The 22,536-nt window shown below is 39.8% G+C and overlaps 1 protein-coding gene across 2 annotated transcripts in view; it reads left to right on the top strand.

Moving 5' to 3' along the window:
• The window catches only part of OLFM3 (olfactomedin 3), a 290,688-nt gene that overhangs the window by 265,609 nt on the left and 2,543 nt on the right, over positions 1-22,536 (top strand). For both annotated transcript variants that reach the window (XM_042465600.1, XM_042465599.1), the window contains exons 4-5: positions 3,838-4,057; positions 20,501-20,607. In XM_042465600.1, the coding sequence (XP_042321534.1) occupies positions 3,838-4,057; positions 20,501-20,607 (327 nt within the window). The remainder of the gene's footprint in view (positions 1-3,837; positions 4,058-20,500; positions 20,608-22,536) is intronic.

Raw genomic sequence — 22,536 nt, 5'->3', positions numbered from 1 at the left:
ATTGGTGAGCAAACTAGGCCCCAGGACTAATTGAATTCCTCACTTTTAGACTGGCCCAAGACATTTTCCCTTCCTAAAATAGCTAAGACGGCATCACCTCATATTCCATGTACAGTGGCAAATCCTTCTACATTCTTTATGGAACAGCATCCTTCCCTATATCTGATGGCAAAAGACAAGTTTGGGGAGTGCAAGGCACAAGCTCCATGAAATACACACTTCTGTTCTTGAGGGCTTCCTTGCTGTTTCTAGGCACCCTGTATCTGGCCACTGAGGCAGTCATCTCACTCTTTTTAATGATAAGTCAGCCCTTGTCATTAGTCCATAAAGGATGGGTGTGTTTTTGATGATTTTAAAAATCTGCCTCCATTTCCCTCCCACAGCTGCCTATGTCTACTTTCACTTGGAGTACTAGAATACCGAGATCTTTTCTTACTGTACTAGAGATGGAAAGAGATTCCCACTGAGAAACTAGTAATCTTGAACCTCTTGTATTTAGGTTCTCTTCAACTCCTCCATTTTCTTCTCAGCAGGAACCTCAACACATGCCTTATCATTTTGCTTTAGGTAAAAGCAATTTGGAGAAAAATTTGGGATGGCTGGTCTGAGAAAAGTTACTTGTCTTACGACAGTTTCTTTTTGCCTCCCTTCAAATTCCTCAAGTGTTTCAACCAGGTAGAAATCTTCAATTTCTCCTCGCAATTTATCTGTCAGCACAGTTCAGTGACAATTCTGTTAAAAGGCTTGCTACATCTCTCTTCTGCATCTCAAAAAAATCCCATTTTTTTAAAAAAATCACTCCCTTAGATCATCTAAGTATACATATGTATACTTTTGCCTCAATGATGTTGTTGTTTTCTGGCAGAGAGATATTGGATGCACCTGCACTGCAGAAATAATCCACTTTGACATCACTTTAACAGCCAAGGCTCAGTTCTACAGAATTCTGGGAACTATAGTTTTGTGCGACATTTAGCCTTCTCTGTTAGAGAGCTCTGGTGCCACAAAGCTACAGTTCCCAGAATTTCATAATATGGAGTCATTGCAGTTAAAGTGGTGTTGAACCAGATTATTTCTGCAGTGCAGATGCAACCATTGACTGTTAAATATACTTCCTAAGACATTCTACAACTACTGAAAAGACCCTTCTCCTATTAGGATCTAATTTGTTGCTGCTGCTGCAGTTGTTGTGTGCCTTCACATCATTTCTGACTTACAGCAACCCTAAGATGAAACTATCGTGGTAGTTTCTTGGCAGTTTTCTTCAGGATGGTGCCATTGCCATCCTCTGAGATTGAGTGAATGCCCAAGGCCATCCAGTGGATCTACATGGCTGAGCCAGGATTTGCACCATGGTCTCCAGAATCCTAGTCCAACCATTACACCACTCTGGCTCACTAGTCCATCTATCTAATGTATTCATAATGTTTATTTCATTAATTCCAGATCATATTAATAAAATGTAACAGTGGGATCTATGTTGCCGTTAATAATTCATAACCTAGAGCAGTGTTTCCCAAACTTTGGTCCTCCAGGTGTTTTGTACTTCTCCTCTCAGAAACCCTAACCACTTTGTCCAACAATCAGGAATTCTGGGAGCTAAAGTATAAAACATTTAGAAGCCCAAAGTCTCTGAACCACTGATCTTTAAATGCGCTATATTCAGAAAATATGCAGGGGTAGTTGTGTTGGCTATTTAGCAAATTCAAACAAAAATCCACCAAACAGTGATACTTTTATTGGCCAACCGAAATGCCCAATACTTGTTGCAAGCTTTCGAAGCTCCACTAGTTTCTTCATCAGGCAAGATGTTACAAACCAAACAGAAGGAAAAAATGGAGATGTTAGTAAGATGCCTACATTTTGTTGTTTCTGTCGTTAGTTAAGATGGTATGAGGAGGGTAAATTTTGCAGGCTGGCTCCTCCTCCTTCTGGCCATGTTGCAATTGGGAGTTTTTTAGAGGCCAGGAAATTTAAAGTCCATTTGGATAGCAACAGGACTCTTCTCTTGCAATCCAATCTATCTCCATTCCCGTGCCTCCAGACTTTAAATTTCCTGGACTCTGAAAAACGACCAACTTAAAACAGTTGTGTTTACTTATTAAAAGCATAACATTGCTAGCAGGAGGGGAGACAGATAACTTTTACAGCTTATTTCAGGATCCATTTCTCTTATTTCTCCATGGCAGTTCACAGAAATGGAATCCACATTCTTTTTCCAGCATTGAACAGCCCTTACTGCAACCCTCCAGGTCACATATCTTTTAGTTGATTTGCATTAAAAAGAAGTGTCTTCTTCATATAGGAAAGCTTCAACTTTTAAAATAAAAAGATCCACATGCATTCACTCGTGCCAGTATATAAGTCACATTTACAGATATAATATGCCAAATCCTCCAGAACCTGTTTTCAACAAGCATACAATCTTTCTTATTTAGACTAGTATGACATAAAAGTTGCTGAATTGTATTGTAGAACCCATTTTCTTGAAGCAGAGTTGTGTGAAAGACCATGAGTATTCCATTGTCATGGGGAATAAGGACCAAATATATGTGTCTCTTGTATACACAAAAGATACCCTGAGCAGAGCCTTCGTAACAAATCTTAAAGCATGGAATGGAAAGGAAGAGGGAGACATTCACAACTCTTGTCTTCAGGATTTCAGTATTAAAGGAGAAAAAATGTAAAATAACATCCAAGATAACAAACAATTAAGATGAGGTAGAAAAAGAAAAGAAAGAATACTCCTTAAGCATCTTTCAAAACCAAAGGATTGACTGGCAAAATGATTGATGAAACTCATTACATGGAAGGTTAAAATCCTGGCAAAAGTAATATAAACCACTAGGAAAATTGTTGTAAAATTGTTTTATGGATAAAAGAGGCCTATACTGCATAGTGAAGAGGAAACAGAGATTGCTCTCGGAACAGAAAAATCAAATTATTTTAGTATAAAATTTTAGTATAAAACTCTGTCACATTTTGGCAGAAAGCTTTTCCTCAAGGAAACAACCCTGTGAGAATTTACTGAGTTATAGCCACCCTCCTTATGGTCATCTGATTTTTATAGAATGACATGTACAGTGGGCCTGCCATATAAGTGGGCTAGTAATCCACAAATTCAACCACCCACTGGTATCCATGTTCCATATTGTTGAATGGCAGTACACAAGCACATTGCCACCCATTAAATAATATGGGGCTTGAGTGTCCACGTTTTTTCCCATCCACAGTGGGTCCTGGAACCAAACCCCATACTGAGAAAAGTTGCCATCTGTTAAGGAAAATGGACTGGATCTTCATATTGAGTAGAAACTGACCAATTGATGAAATGAATGTGGTGTCCCTGTGGGATCAGATAAATCTGTATATATCAATCAAAGCAACTCTTCTAAACAGAAAGATAAGAAACACTAGCATTCTAATATAGCATAGCTACAGCAACAATGACATTGGATAATATAAATGTATAGCTGTGGGTGAACTAAATGGTACATTTCTGATCAGAAAAACTTTTTTACACAAAGATTTTTTCTCAATAATTCTAGAACTGAGAAAGGATTAGTTCAAAAGAAAATAATTTATTTTTAAGAACAATAAAGGAAAAAATGCTTCATATGATCTAATGGAAAGCCTCAAGACATCCATTGAGTTTTCTGAATATCTCCTGGGATACCAGTCATAGTTTTGATATTAAGATCAATGATAATTTTAGGAGCAGATTTGGTAAGAGACCTAAAAGGATCTTACAAAAGCATTTAGAGGACATAACACATTTACACTTATAAAATGCACACTTCCTCTGTCTTCTTCCCTTTCTCTCCTCCCTTCCCTCAGGAACTGAAGGAAAAGATGGATGAGCTCTTGCCACTGATCCCAGTCCTGGAACAGTACAAAACTGATGCCAAGTTAATCACTCAGTTCAAAGAGGAAATTAGAAATCTGTCTTCAGTTCTTACGGGGATCCAAGAGGAAATTGGTGCCTATGATTATGAGGAACTGCATCAGCGAGTGCTCAGTTTAGAAACCAGGCTTCGGGACTGCATGAAGAAACTGAGTAAGTTTACAGTTTTGTGCCGCATTTCTTTATTTGCACACACACATGGGGCAGTTTCAGCTATGTGGAGTTCTTTCAGTCAAGTTCAGTTTGCAAAATATTTGTGGTGTGGCGGGGAAGAATGGATGCTCAGATTTTAGCCTCTGAACAAACTTTGTTGTGTCCAACTGACTTGACTACTTGGCAAAATCCATTTGTATTGATCGCCTTTAAAAAGACCACCCACTCTCCCCATCTTAATTCCATGTTCTCTCAATAACGTATAGAACAACCTTTCCCAAAACAGTGTTTTATACCACAACTGTAGTTATCCCCCATAATGGTCATGGTGGCTGAGGTGCTTGAAGTTTCACCCCAAGACAGATGGATGATACTGTTGGGTCAGGCTGATAGCAGTTTACATAGAGTTGTTCCCCCCCCCCCCTTATACATTATATGAGTGGTTGACTGAAGAAGCAACTCTGGTATTAGAAGTAACCAGTGAAATGCTGTCATTGAGGAGGCTGACCCTGGTCAGCCCTGGGGTAATTCGTATTCTTGTTGTTAATGAGAAGAGCTTGGAAATGTTTGCCCCTCTACATTTCCCACCCTGACCTTGGCAAAAGAGCAGGGCAGTTTTCTGTCGGCAGTGCTCCCCTCCTGATGTCCCCAATAACTCTGAGAATAAATTATTCCCATAAATAGCTCTGTTTCAGATTTCATTTATATCACTGAGGTGTTAAGTGGTGCAAGCAGCATTCTCAAATATGAAGACACTATAGATGCTTTTGACAGCAGATCTTATAATGCCTGAAACCTGTCCAAAAATGGTTAAGACCCAACTATTTCTGCATTAACTGCCTTATGGCTCAGTCTGTCTATGTATTCCCTTAATTTTTATTTACGTAAGAAATACATATGCCACCTTTCTCTTATAAAAGGCACTCAAGGTAGCTTTCATCAGCAGATGCAATGCCCTGTCACTGTTATGTACTGGAGTAGTTCTATTAAAACAAAAGGGTTACTTCAGATAAATGAACAGTGTATCATCTAATCCCAAATTTGTAAGGATGTCTTGTTGATTCCTGTGGCTCTTGCTTCCATGGAAGTATATTCCCACTACAAGAGTCTATGCCAGCTTCATTCCCATTTGTCCGATATTTAAAAGGACATTCTTATTTCCAGAGAGGGCTCCTCTCTCACATCCACTCAGACTCTCCCACTTTTGAACACACTTTGCATGGGGATCAAACATATCTGAGATAAAAGGAAATGCAATTTTGAAAGTTCAAAGATCCTAGTAAAATAACGAGAGGGAAATTAATGGGGGGGGGGTGCTTGTACTACATACACAAGAATTGCAAGTGGGTAATATTTTACTTCCAAAGCAATTGAAAAAGAATTTTAAAATCATGAAATTACTTTAGTCCCTGAAAAGTAATTCCTCAAAGCTGTGGTCTCTGCTTCCCTCCGCTCATCTGAGAACTCCCCATGGAGCCACAATGACTTCTTTAAGGGTCTCTCATTTCATCTTCTGACAGGAAAAGTTTGCAATTGTACCTTAAGTTATTTGGTTTTCAGATTCTGCTATCCTTCTAAAAAAACTTTTTTTGCTTCCGGATTTCTACCAATTGGTCCTATCCAACATTTGTCTGAACTTTATGAAATAACTTTCCTAAAGTCCCAGAGTCCACATCCAACAAAGGTCCAAAATATACTGCATAAATAATCCAGTTTGAGACCGTTTTAAGTAACCTGGGTCAATGCTAAGGAATCCTGGGAATTGTATTTTATTGTGGCTCCAAAGCCCTCTGACAGAGAAGGCTAAATGTCTCATAAAACTACAGTTCCCAGAATTCCCTAGCATTAAGCCAGGGCACTCAATGCAGTCTCAAACTGGATTATTTCTGCAGTGTACCAAACCATTATGTTTGTATTTCCCACACTAACACAACTGTGGCATCTTAGCAGCCTGGTGTGATAAAGTCAAGAGTTACAAATTTTGAAATGAAATGGTCAATTTCCCTCAATATTCCTGCCACTCACACACACTCTGCCCTCCTTTCTATCAACCAGCCATCTTTGAATAAAACTCATTTAATCATGAGCAAAACATTTAATCAAAAATAGAATGCAACAAAATTTTCCCCATCATAGTCTGTCACTATTTTGTTCAATGGTACTCTAGTAAACAGTGGGTAGTAACTGAAAAACTGTAATAACTATTTAGTATTTTCTAGTATCACATGTGCCAGCTTTTCCTGGAGGCCATACACTGAGTCAGAAGTAAAAGATGACACTGAAATTCAGTTATCCTTTAAATAATTGATTCTCAGCCTCTCCCTTTGATGCTAGGAATAGCACAGAAATAGCAGGCATAATACAGGAAGGAAAAGGAAGAGTGGATGTGAAATCTCTTTGGGGCTTTTCCTGTCACTACTAATACGCAATCATATTGCCTTTGCATTGATGAAAGCTACAAGAATGCAAGAAGCCCCCTCTTGTTTTAGGAAAATCACTTTACAACATTTTTATTATAACAGTGGGATCTCTCTCTCTCTGTCTGTCTTTTTTATGCAGTCAATCTCCTGCTTTCAGGTTATGGATTATACAGGATAAGCAGGAACTGTTGGGTTGGGGTTACCAGGCGAAATGAGGGATATGGTTGCTAATAGAAGAGGAAATTTGAACAGGTGTTGCATGCCTCACAAACAACACCTGCTGAAATTTCCTCTTCTATACAACCAGTAAAGGAACAGGAGCCCTGTACCTTATTTCACTTGGTAACCCTTTCCTTGATATACATTAATGTATGTTCATATGTGGTAACTGCAACTATGCTGTGAGAACTTTGGACATGTAGAATAGGTGGTCATATCCACATGACACATTTATAGCTGTTTGATGCCACATTAGCTGCCATGTCTTCATCCCAAGGAAACCTGGGATTTGTACTCTGGGGAGAGATTTTGAATCTAAAGAACACTGGTTCTGGAGCTGAGGGAAATAGAATTCTAGCAGATACGTCTAAGTAGCTCCATCAAACTACAATTCTAGGATGACATGGGATGCTGTCATGGCAGCTGAAGTGATTTCAAACTACTTTAATTGTGCAATGTGGGTACAGTCATTATTAAAAGACCATAACAACTGCTGTGCTTTGACTAACTAGTCTTGATTTCAGTGCACACAATAGCAAATTAGATGCCAACAGCAAGCACACATTGAGAGCTGGAAAGAATTTTCTCATGCCCAAGAAGAAATATGAAAAGCTAGCCTGTTGAAAACTTTGCCAACTATGGCAAGACATTTTCTGCTCTTGGATGAGAGTGAAAAAACAGTGCTTTTTTGAAATAGCAAAAACTCATACATGCGCAACACACACCTTTTGCACCAGAAGTGTTTTGTGCACACAAAAAAAGAGTATTCTGTTAAAAAAAAAAAACTGGGTAAAACTAAAGCTTGTGTAGAATATATTCTTACATTTTGTGCCAAAAGGCATTTTGTGCTAATAATAATGATTTATACAAAAAAAAGCATTCATGAAATTTTCACCCCAAAGTTCTCAAAATGTGAAAAATGCATATAAAATGCACAAAATCTCTAGTAATCTCTTGCAGCAAGAAGAATACTTTTGACTTTTTTTGTTCTCTTATGTGAAATGGAGCAAATGTGTCAGGATGTTGTGATATTTGTTGCTGAAGTTCTTAGGGGTGTGTGTGTGTGTGTGTGTGTGTGTGTGTGTGTGTGTGTGTGTATCCAAATGACATTTCCGCTCTCTTTGCAATTTCCAGCACTAGCTGCCACATTTTAACCCCACTTTAGAGTGGATTTGTTTTATCCTGAGATATATGGGAATACAAGATCCTCCTTCTCGTCTACTCTTTCCATTTTGTGCATCAGGCACTCGGTGCTTGAGTAAAATTATGCTTTTGCATTATTATCATTACTTCTAAAGCAGAAAACATTGAAAAGCAAACTGCAAATAAACAGTCCATCACATAATACTAGGCCCATTCTCCTGAAGCAGTCAGTCTTCAATAACCAGCACTTTGACTTGTGCCTAAAATGGGCCAGCAGCCAGTGGAGCTGTTGCAAAAAGGGAGTTGTATGCTTCCTGTAGTTAGCCCTAGTTAATAATCTGGCTACATCTCATTGCACCAGCTGACATTTATGAACCTTCTTCAAAGGCAATCCCACATAGAGCATGTTATAGTAATCCAAAGTAATTAAGGCTGCATCTGTACTGCAGAATTAATACAGTTTGACACTGCTTTAATTGCCATGGCTCAGTCCTATGGAATTCTGGGATTTCTCATTTTGTGAGATATTTCGCCTTCTGTGTCAGAGAACTCTGGTGCCACAACAAACTTCCCGTTACCTGGACACAGCAAAGCATTGCCAGGAAGCTATCTACACATGTCCCACTGTGCTGCCTGGTGTTGGCATGAGTCACTCCCTCTGAGACCAGACACATGGTACCCAGAATCAATTACATAGGTGGGCATCTCCTGGTGACCCCAGAGGAAGTGACTCACAGTAGCCACAGCGGTAGCGGCAGATGGCACAGCAGGATGCATGGTGCCATTCTGGAATACTCTGGGTTCTTATAGAAAGCTCTGGACTGTCTTCACAAGGGAAGGCCAGTTCCACATCAAATCTTGGCCATCCCTTTTTCTATCCTACATTCTACTAGTGTCTGGGGGAAATACTCACAGGACCTGCCCTCCCATTGTAAGAGAATAAAATGCAAATGCATTCATAGCCTAAAGTTGCCTGTTCTGAGATTGAGCTGGCATTTAATCTGGTCCTGAAGCTCAGCCTCAGCTCTGTGGAATGCCTGCTGTCTCCACTGTTGTAGAAAATGTGTTTGGCAAATGGTTTTTATGGCCTGCGTGATCTTCCTCGAAGCATAGCAGCGCATTGAAATTATATCCTTAATAGACATAGGTAGTGGAGACATTTCTCTTGCTGACAATCCTTTGCTATCGGGACGTTGATAAGAGGTGCTTATTAGCAACATTAAGGTGGCATTTTCAGCAAGCACCAGAGTCAGGGAAAGCAATGTACACCTAATACATTCATAGGTAGTAATCTTTGCCATTCATTTTAGGTGTGACAGAAGCGCATAGCAGGAAAGGATGCCTTCGTCTGCTCTGTCACTTACTCCTGCCAGCCTGGCAGCTTTCCATTGCCTTTAAAACCTTTTCTTTCTATTTGTTTCCCAGAGGAACTGAGACATCGTCCTTGTAATCATACCTAGCCCTTAGGTAATTCCTTATAGGCATCACCTCAATAGCTCTGTAAGGCAGGTCAGTATTAGTCCCTGTGCAAATTGACAGATAAGAAATAGCAGTTTACCAAAAGACGAAGTTCAGCTCCAAGGCATGAAAAGGTTACTTTTTAAGTAACTGCCCTTGTTAGTTGGGGCAATTTTCCCAATCTTTGGCAGTCTTCAGGTTCAAGGGGGCATTGATCCAATGTCTCTCCTGGTGGCCTTCTTTCCATGCTACTGGACCAAGGTGGGCTCACTTGCCTGTAGAAACTAATGGGTGTGGCTAGCTATCTTTTAAATTTCCCATTATGACCCAAACATGACACCGCATAAGGGCCACTGTGACAAAAATTTAATTGTGGTAAGAACTAGAACCCTTGCACGGTTTAGAACGCTAGACACTGTGGGTGCAGGATTCTCTCTGCAGATGAATTTGTGTGTACAAAGGATCCAAAACAGAGCTTGGAAAAGTTATTGTATTAGACTGTGATTCCCAGAATCTTTCCTCATGCTTGCTGGGGGTTTCTGGGAGCTGTAGTTCAACAAAATAACACTTCCAATCTGTGGCTTAGGATAGACACCCACAGTGGGCACTGCCAGGGCGTTGAGGTAGCTGCCCACAGAAGCCATATGTTGGTACCAGGGCTGTTGAGGGCCAACTGGTGCATTCATGACTACCACAAATTTTCAGAGCACAACCTTGGCCATTCTTCCACACTACCTCTCAGGGAGACTGTACTCAACAATTTGAAAACTGGGCTGTTTTGCCATTTCCACCAGAAAAAAACTAGCATTCTTTAACTTCATCTGATTTTAGAAGTCAGTTCAAATCTTATATGTCAGCTTAACAAAAGCTAGATGTGGTGGTTCCAATTCAGCTGATGTCAGTTGAGAGCTACTTCTATCGGAAGCAAGGCCCTGGCCACAGAACGACTGCCCCTCACATCATGTATTAGCCCACTGCTCTGTCCTCGTCATACTGTATATATTTTCTTTTCTTTTTTTATTCTGTTTTAATAAATAATTTAATTGTAACATGTTTAATCCTGTTTTAAGGGAGAGAATTTGGGACATAATGTTGTAAATGTGGATTTTAGTATGTTGTGAGCCGCTTTGATTGTCTAGTTACAGAAAAGCGGGATACAAATAAAAGTTTTATTTATTATTATTATTATTATTTATTGAGATGTTGTTTTTGGACTACTGCTCCCATTATCCCCAGATAGTGTGGCCATTGGTTTTCTAGGAACTGTGGCCCAAAAGCTAGGAAGGGCCAGGATGTAGCACACATGTAGTGGCTGTCAGTTCCCCAAGGATCTTGTCCATATCCTCAATCTATACAAGTGGAAAAGTATTCATAGACATTGGACAGTCAGGAACCAAGGTTACATGCACCAAGCCTATATTAATTGTAACATCTATGTCAGAACTGGTATGAACAATTTTATCTGCAAAATGCTTAGCAAATTCTTCACAACAGGCTGCTGAGTGGTCTAGATTCTGCTGTTGCTGGCCAAGGTGTAAAAGGCCTCTAATGACTTGAAACAGCTCTTTGCCACTTCAATGATCCAAGAGAGAAATATTTTCTGCTGCCAATGTTACCACAAATTTTCAAATAGGTGTGAGTCCATGTTTAGTCAGATTCATTTCAGGTTTTCTGCCAACATCACTCTACTCACCATCTCAGTTTGTTTTTGCTTTTTCATTGTTGTCAGCTCCCTAGAGAACCAGGGTGCTGGTTTAGCTCCATTTTATGAGAGGGGGCATTCAGAGGCCATCATGTCCACCATTCTGTCCATTTCTCTCTTCCAGAGGTCAACCAGAACTTAAGCAAAATTGTCTGCTGAGACAACACGACATTCCCCAAGAGCCATCAGCAATGCTTATTTAACCTGGTTGTTTCATTTCCGATGTGCATATTGTTAGTTTTGGATAAAAGGTTTGTTGAAATACATGTTTGCTGAAACTGCTCTTCTGATTTGTGGTGTAGGAAGCTATCCCTGTTTCATTCATGTTATTTCTGTCTCCAATACCAAATTTTCTCTTAAAGATGTGATGTCCAGGAACATTCTGCATCTACCTTGTTAACTGGGATGTAACTCCCACACTTCTCAAATGTCTGTAAATTTGTTTAGTCCACAGATTTCTTCACCTCACTGTACAAATGTGCTGGAAAAGTTCCTTTTGGAACTTTCAGCACATCCTTACTTTTCAGTCACAATGATCAGCTTCTCAATGAATGCAATAATGGGCAAAGAAAGCAATTGACATGGATTACTGGTTGTGTGAGCGCTGAGGGAAGTAGTCCATCATTAGGGATGATTTCAGCGAGAAGCAGATGGGGGCCTGCATTTCCTCCAATACTTTCCTGCCTCGATCTCACGGTTCTTGCCTGATCCATTCATCAGTGCAAGAATCTCGCTCTGCGTGTTCCCAAGGTCAGTACTTAGTGGGCCAGTTGATGAGTGTTGTTCTTAGAGTAATTTTCTCTACCAGCAGTTTTCCAGTGGGGGTCTTAAGTGGCTCAGAATAATACAGCCTGATCCATCATGCTCACCAATCACTGCTGAGACATGCTTCAGGGCCTGCCTTGTCACTCTGGGCTGTTTCCTGCATGCAAATGCAAAGGGGTGCAGCTTTTGGTACCTGGACTGCTGTGAAAGCTCATTAATCACAGTCACTTTCTGTTCTGGTTCTCCCCCATCCCCCAATATCAAACAAAGCACTTAATAAGAAAGAATGGGCTTCCCCCCACAACTTTAACAAAAATAGGTGCTTTTCTATAACTTGTTTTTTGGAGCAGCATAACAGTTGTACTCTTCAATAAAACAGTTTCCCAAGCATTTGGTTCATTTGCCCACCTGGAAATGCAAGGTGGATCCAGACACTCTCTTCTGTGGATGGAAGAGACTCGGGTCAGGAGAGGCTCATACTGAAGGAATTGGGACAGCACTCAGCTCAACTTAACAGTGCTTGCCCACTGTGTTTGATAACTCAAAATTCATTATGCAGTCCAGTGTTTTGCATTTGTATGGCAGAGGGGGGCCCAGTACAGGTCCCATTCAAAAGTACATTAGATGCTCCCTACTGGGTAACCTTAGGGAGAGAGAATAGGTATGGGGAGGGATTACAGCTTATTATGGCAAAGAGCAGCACAGAAGTGTCAAAGATGGGATGGCAGCTTTAAAAGTAGAGTCAATATCAGCAGGGTTGGAAACGGGTCCATCTGTATCACTGGACCTGTAGTAGCTGCCTCCCTGAATACAAGGCCTGCCCAACATGGTAGAGTTTCCACTAATGAAATGCAGATCCCCCTTTCTGTGGAGAAGCACTATTTTACTGCTCCTCCACTGATGTTTGTCATGTGTTCTGGTGAGATGGGCAGCATCAGAGGGGAAATCCGTACAGGGTGGAGGAATTCTTATATGTGCATCACAGGGACAGGGATGTATACTTCCTTTGAGCATGATTTATTTTGGAGTTTTCAGATAAAATTAAAACCACTTAAAATCTTACTATAAAGCAAAGATTTAAAGCAGTACAGCACCATAAAAGGCCATTGGTAATAATTAATTTTCAAAGGTGTTCTGAAAAAGAAAGATTTTAACCTGCCACGCAAAGGACAACAAAAAGGGAGACTTCCAAATTTCCCTATGGAGGGACTTCCAAAGTGTGAGAGCAACCACAGAGAAGGCTTTCTCCCATATGAAGAAGTTTGGAAACAGATGACCAGAACTACTGACTGCATCAAAATTTCAGCCCATAGTGCTCTCAGCCATTTTGGTTTCTAATAAACTATGGTCCACGAAATCAACCTCATGTCTTCCCCTCATCTTCCTGCCCACATTACATTGAGTACTACAAAACACAAGACATCTTATCATGCTGTAGATTGGCTTATTCTGGCTCGCTTGCATTAGATGCTGGTAGAAGGATGGGAAATATTTAGTCCTGTGACATTACAGCACATATTTTATAGTACATGATGTTTCTGGGAAAAGGAGGAGGGATGTACAGCTCCTGTGACACCTAGTTCTAGCCTGTGTCATTCATAGGCTTTCGTGTCTATTCAGTTCAGACGTATTTGCATTAAATCCATTTTCCCTGGCAATGGATTGAATGCCTTAAGGCAGCTAAGAGCATTTGTCCCATTCTGACTGAATGTAATAGGCTCAGATGATACAGTGCTTTCATTACCAGGAACTTAAATGTAGCAAATGAAGTCACAACTTGGCCAGTGCAGTCAAATCACACTATCCTGCTTGTCTCTAGCCTGACCTATTTAGTTACATGCCAGATTTCTAAAACTAACTTACACATCTTGGATTTTTCAACATTTATGTGTTTATTTTTTATTAGTTCCTTGCACATCCTGCCGTTGCTCAAATGAGCTGAAGGTGGCCTGACTCCGTACTGCACAAAACAACAGATGCAGTCCAGGATTCTTTTTGTCAGGGTTTCTTGACACTCCAAAAACATGTTTTTAACCATTTTTGTTTTGATTTGATTGAAAATTTTGTATCATTCCTTCCATTGCTCCTTTATTCTATCCCTAAATCTATGAAGTAGGTCAGGCTGAGGGGGAAAATGACTGGCCCAAGGTCATCCAATAATGTTCATGGCTCATCTTGAACAAGGATCTAACTGATCTCATTGTAGCAGAACTGAGGAACTGTTTCCCCTCCAAATGTTAATGAACTGTTATTCTCATCATCTCTCAGTATTGATTGTGCTGGATATTGATTGATGGGAATTAACACTGAAATTCCCAGGACCTTTAGAGGGCCGCAGATTCCATGTTGTAGTTGCTGTATGCCTTCAGGTCATTTCCAATTTATGGTGACCCTAAAGCAAACCTATAAAAGGGTTTTCCTGGCAAGATTTGTTCTGAGAGGGGTGTGCCTTTGCCCTCCTGTGAGGTTGAAAATGTCTTGCCCAAGATCACCCAGTGGGTTTCCAGGACCAAATAGGTATTTGAACCTGAGTTTTCAGAGTCAAAAGTCCAGTGCTCAGATCACTACACCACACTAGCTGCATACTGCTGCTTTATGCAGTAGAATCACAGCAACTTTAAGGACAGTGTAGAAGTTTTTGGTTTGGGCTTTTTAATGGTTTTAGTGTGGATTTATTATACTCCCTGAGAAATATTATAAATAAATGATTAGAAAGAAGGCAAAGAACGGAAGAATATAAGTAAGCTCCTGCACGTCCAGCCAGTCTAGTGCTGTTCTGAACCAAGGTAGTGGGGATGAGGGACTAATTCTAATTCTAAGACAAAATGACTGATTCACATGTGCATACAGAGAGGGAGAGAGGGTTTTTAGATCTTTAAATATATCAAAATTCCTGCTTGCCAGCACTTCAGAATACCTTCAGATAGTGCAGTTGCCTGGCCTTTAAGATGGATTGGGGGGAGGCATTTGCTGTTGTTGCAAAGGTACAATGATCATAAATGGGAATTTCAAAATTTGCAATATTAAGTCTAGCTTACTTCACAAATACTGAACAATATGCTATCCTATGTTTTCTGTGTGAAAAAGTCCATGTGTTGTTGGCTTTCGTCACTGAAAATGTTATCTTCTGCAGAAGTAGCAAGTTTCCTGCCCAGGGAAACCAATTTTTTTGCACAGACTCCCCCAGGTTTCACCAAAATGCTGCATGCAAAAAGTTCCAAATTGCAAAGAAACTTGCTACACCCAGATTTTCTGAATGGAGAGTCCCAACGGTCAAGGCACCCTTTTTCATTGAGGATGAGAAAATAGGAGAGTCAGTGTGATATAAAGGTAGAAGTGTTGGACTAGGACTCTGGTATTTCAAAAATCCTCACTCAACCATGGAAACCCACTAGGTTTCCATGTGGGCAGGTTATACTCTTTCCACCTCAAATGAAAGCAATGCAAACACCTTCTGATGAAATCTTGCCAGGAAATCCTTGTGATAAGTTCACCTTAGGGTAGCCATGTCAGAAGTGACTTGAAGGCACAAAGAAACAACAACAATCACGAGAAAACATGCAAATATTCATCACATCCCTATTATACACCAAGTGAATCTGGGTGCCTCCAGACAGAGGGTTGTAAATACAATTGATACGTATTCTGCACAAATTCCATTTTCTTTAGTAGCTTTTTTCTTTTATTAAGCAAGAAAATGGAAGGAAGTGGTATGGATCATGGGGGCTGGAGGCTGCAAATGGAAGATGATAGCATCTGGATCCTCCTATAATTTGAGGAAGGGTGACTGCAGAAGAAAATACACTTCCTCTGGCCATTAACCATTATACAGTATAATGCTGTTTACCTGATTCACACATTAAATGCAAAGATTGTTTATCCTGTAAAGAAAAAGGCTCCTGTATATCATGTTTCCTATATTACTTTAGCTAATCTAAGGTGTAAAGAAATGATGGGAAATCATTAGAACAAATACTTTTCTAAAAGACTTAGTTTTTAACCATTTTTTTTAATTCATCAGTCTATTCAAGAAGCAGGCTTGGAAAGTTAGCTTAGGGGCTTCAGCTTCCATACCTGCTGGGAGATTTTTAAAAATGTAGTTCAAAAAAATAGACTTTTCCAAGGTGTGTGTGGAGCAAACCTTTGACTCTAGAGATGAGCAATTTGACCTGTTAAGCATTCTGTGCCATTCCTTTGTGTATTCTGTCCTGTCTTGTTTCTGTATTCACTTGTGATTTTAAAAGAAGATGCCTGAAAGGTTATTTTTAAATACATATTTCTAAATTAGAGATGAACAGACTCCAGTCTTTTGGGATCAACTTTGACGTTTGTTTTCTTTTAAAAAATAGATATCCCCAATCATAGTCAGATGCAAAGAGCATAAAATTATATAATCTTGAACCCAGGGTATTGGGTTGTTATTGTTGTTGTTTTTTTCAGCACCAGACTGAATGAAGCTCACAGTCCTTCTGTATAGAAATCCGCTCCTTCTTTCTTCCCTTCAAGATATCTGGGGAGGGAGTATGGAAATCACATTGTTGATGCTATTAACAAACAGTTGGCAGTCTGAATCTTTGCTGTTCTGCTTCAGTACATACGGATTCACCGTTTTCGCAGTCCAATTTTAAATGTATTGTTTCTAACATATATAGTACCTTTAAAATGTTCTTATAAAATATCTATGTGTAGATGTACTGTCTCTCAAAATGCACATCTTAATTGCTTTTTGACATGTTTTAGGGCCAAACACATGCATGAAGTGTGAAAGCCAAGAGATAAATAATTTCCAGTCAATGCATTTATGCAGGATCAGGTCAGCTTGTGTCGTAATTTGCAAAGTACAGATTTGACAAGCATCCCTACGTAGATGCGCTCAGAATTCAATCTCTGGTTCCAGTTGCATGTACTTTGACATAAGTCCCATTACTCTGAATGGGGCACCAATGTTTTAGGGAAATTAATGAGATTAATGGTTGTCAAATTCACAGAATAGGCAGTTAATGGCAGAAGGAAACGTGGCTAGGTTTTTCACCCAGGCATATTCTAGCCCATGCCTACAAACAAGGTCTTCCTGATTCTCTGCAGACATATAGGAGTGGGATTAACAATGGTTGCACCATTCCTTTAGAAGAGAGCTCAGTATTCCTGAGCATGATTTATTTTGGAGTTTTCAGATACAGACAGCCCTCCTTATTCACAGATTTTTTTTATGCACGGCATGAGAATACTTTTAAAATGGACAAATTCCCATAGGCCAACCTTGATTTTTCCCTTTTATATAAGGAACACCATTTTCCTGTGCCATTATATTGAATGGGATTTGAGTTTCCATGGAGGGTCCTGGAACCAAACCCCAGCGGATACCAAGGGCCCACTGTATATACAAAAATTCAATTAACAAAAGAAAAAAGAAAACCCTATGTTAAGAACTTCCTATGTCCACTGAAGCACCAAAATTTAATAGTATATATTAAAAGGTAAGCCTTTAAGAATTATATCGTTTAACTAAAATGCATATGGTATGGTATCCTACAAGAGCCAATGTGGTGTACTAATTTGAGCGTTGGACTACAACTCTACAGACCAGGGTTCAAATCCCCACTTGGCCATGGAAACCCATTGAATGACCTTGGGCAAGTCAAACTCAAGTCTCAGAGGAAGACAAAGGCAAAGACACACACACAAACACACATCTTACCACAAAATCCCTTTGATAGGGTCACCATTAAGTTGGAAATGGTCTGAAGTTGCACAACAACCATATAGTATCCTATAATGTAGGTAATTCCAGTTTCGCCACCAACTGAGAGCTGGATTCAGGCCCGTAGCTAGGCTGGGGCAACCAGGCACTGCCCCAGGGCCCCCAGCCAAAGGGGCCCCCAAATGGTAATGCACCAAGATGGTGCCCGTGGCACGCATTAGGACTTGGGAGCGTGCAAACGCTCCACCCTACCGAGCCCTACTTTCTGCCCCAGGGTCCCTAAAGCCCTAGCTATGGGCCTGGCTAGATTGATGTAAATCAGTGGATCTAATTCAAAGATATAGCCATGTTAGTCTGTATAATAAGTATGTACAGAGATCTTGTAGTACCTTCGAGACTAACTGAAAGAAAGAAATTGGCAGCATGAGCTTTTGTAGACTACAGTCTACTTCCTCGGATGCATTTTGTGGAGTGGAAACCAGGGACAGACATATATATGCCATTAGTATGTGAGAATGTCAATTCAAATTCAAAATCCTTTGTGTATGAAAATGAAGTAGCAAGTCCAGTTTTAACTATGGTCGTTACTGAACAATGACATTGGGAACTAACCATTGTGTATGGAAATGAAGTGGCAAGACCAGTTTGGCTTTGTAAACTAGCTGGTAGGTGGAGAGAATAGGTGAGCCCCCGCCCCCAAGAATGGGGTCATGGGGTCAGATAGTGTTGAAATGTTTGTAGTTAGCCAGGAAACCATTATTCTTGTTCAATCCATGGTTGAGGGACTATAGTTTATGAATGAACTCCAATTCTGCTGTTTCTCTTTGCAATCTGTCTTTGTAATTCTATTGTTCAATGACCACTGTTCTGAGGTCTAAGATGGAATGCCCAGGGAGATTGAAATGTTCTGCTACTGGTTTTTGTGTATTCCTATGGCTGATTTATGTCCATTTATCCTGCACCAGAGTAGTCAAGATATATTGTGTGGGTTGGATTTTTATTTTTTTTAGTACACAGAAACACCCCTTTATGAAGGTTTAAGTAGGTTATAATGTATGGTTGCATATTTATAGCACAAGTGAAGGACCATAATAGTAAAAGTGATCAGAAGTGTGTTGGAGTACTACATATTTTATCTATTCTGTCTTTTTCTTTTTCAACCCCCCCCCCTTTTTTTTTTTTTAACTCTTGATGAACTACCTCAGGAACCATAGACATTTTCATTTTCAGAATAAGGGCTCCTCTGTTCTCCAGGCAATGGTTCAGAAGCCAGAAATATGGCAGATTGGATCCTAGGTGGATCCACAAACAGAAATGCTCCACTCACTAAAGGCGCCTCAACTAATAATTACTGCTGTTATTAACAACCACCATCATCCCCAACCACCACTTAAAGGTGCCTAAGCATGATTTTTAGAAAACCACTGGATTGAAACCATTTTGCTCTCCATACAAAGTCCCTCATAGCTGGGCAGGTTCCATATTGGCTGTAAAGGAGAAGTCAACACCGTACATTGCTGGGGTCCATCTACAAACCTAGGTGCTTTTTTTTTTTTTTTTGCCACCACAACATGCTATTTCAATTTTTAATTTTTTTAAAAAAAGAACAAGGACATTGTGTTTGCCGCTAAAACTTTGAAGAAAGACTTCCAAATGTTCTGTTGTTGTTGCATGTGCTCAAGTCAATTCCAACTCGTGGTAACCATAGCATAGGGCGTTCTTGGCAAGATTTATTCAGAGGTGGTTTGTTGTTGCCCTCACGCTGAGAAAGAGTGACTTGCCCAAGGTCATCCCATCAGTTTCCATCACCATTTGAACCCTGGCCTCCCAGAGTCTTAATGGGAAAAGCAGTTTAAATGCACTGTAGTCACTAGGACAGTCAACCCAATTATCCCTATCATTGGCAGTTTTGTTCCTTTTAGTTCTATATAAATTGACAATACTATAGTCAATTCCACATTAATTAATGGCAATTTATATTTACATTTCAGTGTTTTTTATATTTTCAAGTATGAATAGGTTTACTTTAACACATTTAATATTTAATGTTGAATTGATCTTTAATTAACTTCAGTTAATGTTAACCTGTTTTATTTATAAGTACATATTTATTTTTATCTTTTAAAACCTGAAAAGCTTCCCCATCTTACAAGCGCGGACCGCTGATGTTGTAACTTCCCAGTTATAGCACCTCGGAGTCTTATTTCCAGAGTCAGGCTTGACACCACGTACCAGCATGTCCATGTCCATTTTCTTTTCATTCTTTATTTAAAATATTTATATACCGAGCCATAAAGATGTACATGGTGGCTAGCAGCAAGATAAAAACCATAATGCATAATTAAACAACAATTAGAAAACACATTAAAAGTTACAGTTCAGCAGCAATAAACCCTGGCAACATTATGTAGAAAAATATTTATTTATTGGTTTCCAAAAGTCTTACCGTTCTTGTTTTTCTTACTGCACTAATGCTATATAAGTCATTCAGTAGAACTAATCCACCATTAATAAGCGAGATAGCTCTGGTTTTTCTTCCCCAACATGTTGGGTTTGCATCCTCACAGATGCTTAGATGACCTCTGTGAGTTTGTGTATATGTGAGTGTGTGTATCTGTGTCCATTCAAGGCACTTGTTTATTTATAGCGGTCTCATAAATTTTATAGGATGTTCTTAGGCAAGGAATAAGAATTGTTTTGCCCTTTCTTTCCTCTCAGACATAGCCTACAGCCCTTGGTATTCCTTGGTGGTTTCCCATCCATGTGCTAAACAGCCCTGACCCTGACTAACTTCCAAGACCAGATGAGATATAGTGCCTTCAGCATATTTAGGCATTCAGATGACCTACCTTTTTGTTTAAAGAAGCTTAGCGAGTAGGTCTTTCTTTTGAGTGAAACAAAAAGCAAAAGGACCAGACTGCAGTTTTCTGGGGGAATTCTTAGTCGGCTTTCACATCTAGAAAAAGAATGCCATCAGCATACATTATGGTTTCTTGTGGGTTATCACTTAATTCACTCTGTTTTTCTAATTTCAGCATGTGGGAAGCTGATGAAAATCACTGGTCCCATTACTGTCAAGACATCTGGAACCCGGTTTGGTGCTTGGATGACAGATCCATTAGCATCGGAGAAAAACAACAGAGTATGTGGTGTTTATCATTTCTTGCTGTGAGCCAAGCAGGAATTCTCTGTTGAAGACTGAAATGCTAAACAGAATATAGAGCAGTATATCAGAAACTGTTTTAAATAAATGAACAAATGTGAAGATATAAAGGAACCTGGGAAAGTCATTTGAACTAAATTCTCAGACTCTCCCAGCTAGGATGATCACTGTTAAGGGAACTGTGGGAACTGTTGTCAAAAAAAAAAAAAAATCCAAGTTCTGGCATACCAAATCAGAACATTAATCCGTCATGCAGTTTTATTTGCTCCACAGGCAGAGGAATTTCCATCTTTTGCTACCTATGCCGTACAACTCAGCTATTTCTGGCCTTTCACTACAGCTTGATTACCAACGGGTTTTAGTATGATCCTTTGTCATACCTTGTTGGACAGATTAGTAGAGTTCTGTATAGCTAGCATATCACATGTAATTTGAAAATCAAAGAGATAGTCCTAAATGACTGTGCAAAATGAACAAAGAAGGATGGGTTTCCAAGCTGAGGAAGACAGGAGAGAATGGTGAGCTAACTGAGCATACTTGTCATGGGTGCCAATAGATTATACAAAATGTTGGTATGTAGCCTTAACTCATAGCACCTGCTTGGAGTTCCTGCCAGGCAGTAAACATGCCATCCTCGAGGAAAATATACAGTGGAGTCTTGCCTTACGCGATGATCCGTTCCGGACCCCACTCTCACCCCCGTGTAAGGCAAATACCGCATAAGCTCGAGCACCATTCAATAGAATGGGACTCATGCTCGTGGCAGTGCAGCGCGCACACACCACAGGTGCACACGCCATTCAACACATTGCACGTAAACCAGAAGCCACGTATGGCGCACCCGTGTATGGAGCGGGTGCGCTGTAATAAGCATGTTGAGTTCATTCTACCCTCCCAGCCTGGAGCGTGGATTTAGTGTGGCTTCTGGACTCTTAGGACGCATGCATCATTGAAACACCATACCTCCACTGTGACTCGAAGCAGCTTTATTTTGGCTGTCTGTAACAGGCCTGACCTGTTTAGCTTCATTTCTATCTGCACACACAGCCTGAATTCAACATTAAAGGCAGCAAAACCTCTTGAAGAGAAGATAATTCAAAAATTCTCTATGTCATGATGTATTATATGTCATGCTACAATGGGATCTTATAGCACCTTTGACACTAACTGTGTGAAAGAAGTTACAGCATAAGCTTTCATAGACTTGTTCTGCTTCCTCAGATACATGGAGTGAATTGGTTGTCAGGAAGGCCCTTTATAATCAGACTGTATGAGTAGCTATAGAAATGCAAAACTTGTAGTTATCGCGAAGAGGTAACAAGTTCACTTTTAACTATGGTCATTGAGGGATTGAATTGTCACCGCATCATCATAACCACAAGTTTTGCATTTGTATGGCTATTCATACAATCTGATTATACAAGTCCTTCCTGGGCAACAGTTCAATGCATCTGAGGAAGTAGACCAAGATTACACTATAACTTCTTTTACACAGTTAATCTCAAAGATCCTACAAGATCACTTTGCATACATATTCCAGACTAACACAGCTATGTCTCTGAATATATTTCATGCTGTATTTCATGATGGCGCTATCAGTGCTCCACTGTTGCTCTTGCATCAGTCTTGACCCCAGATGTAGAGAATACAAATGGTCTAATAATCAGTGAGAAAGGATGTCTCAGAACATCATGACATCTCACTAAGAAAATAATCAACTGCTGCTACAAAACAATTTTGAAATTTTTTGCAAAATAAATTCACTTGCAAAAAAAGTGGGGTTCGCAATAAACAATATTTTGCACAGAAAAATATATTTTGTGCAAAATACACTTCTCAGGTTTTTTGTATAAATTGATTTTTTAAAAATCCATAAATGTGAAAAACTATAATAAAGTACACAAAAAC

This window comes from Sceloporus undulatus, chromosome 4, assembly GCF_019175285.1.
Source record: "Sceloporus undulatus isolate JIND9_A2432 ecotype Alabama chromosome 4, SceUnd_v1.1, whole genome shotgun sequence".
In the NCBI taxonomy this organism is placed as follows: domain Eukaryota; kingdom Metazoa; phylum Chordata; class Lepidosauria; order Squamata; family Phrynosomatidae; genus Sceloporus; species Sceloporus undulatus.
This window is presented reverse-complemented; position numbering and strand designations above follow the sequence as displayed.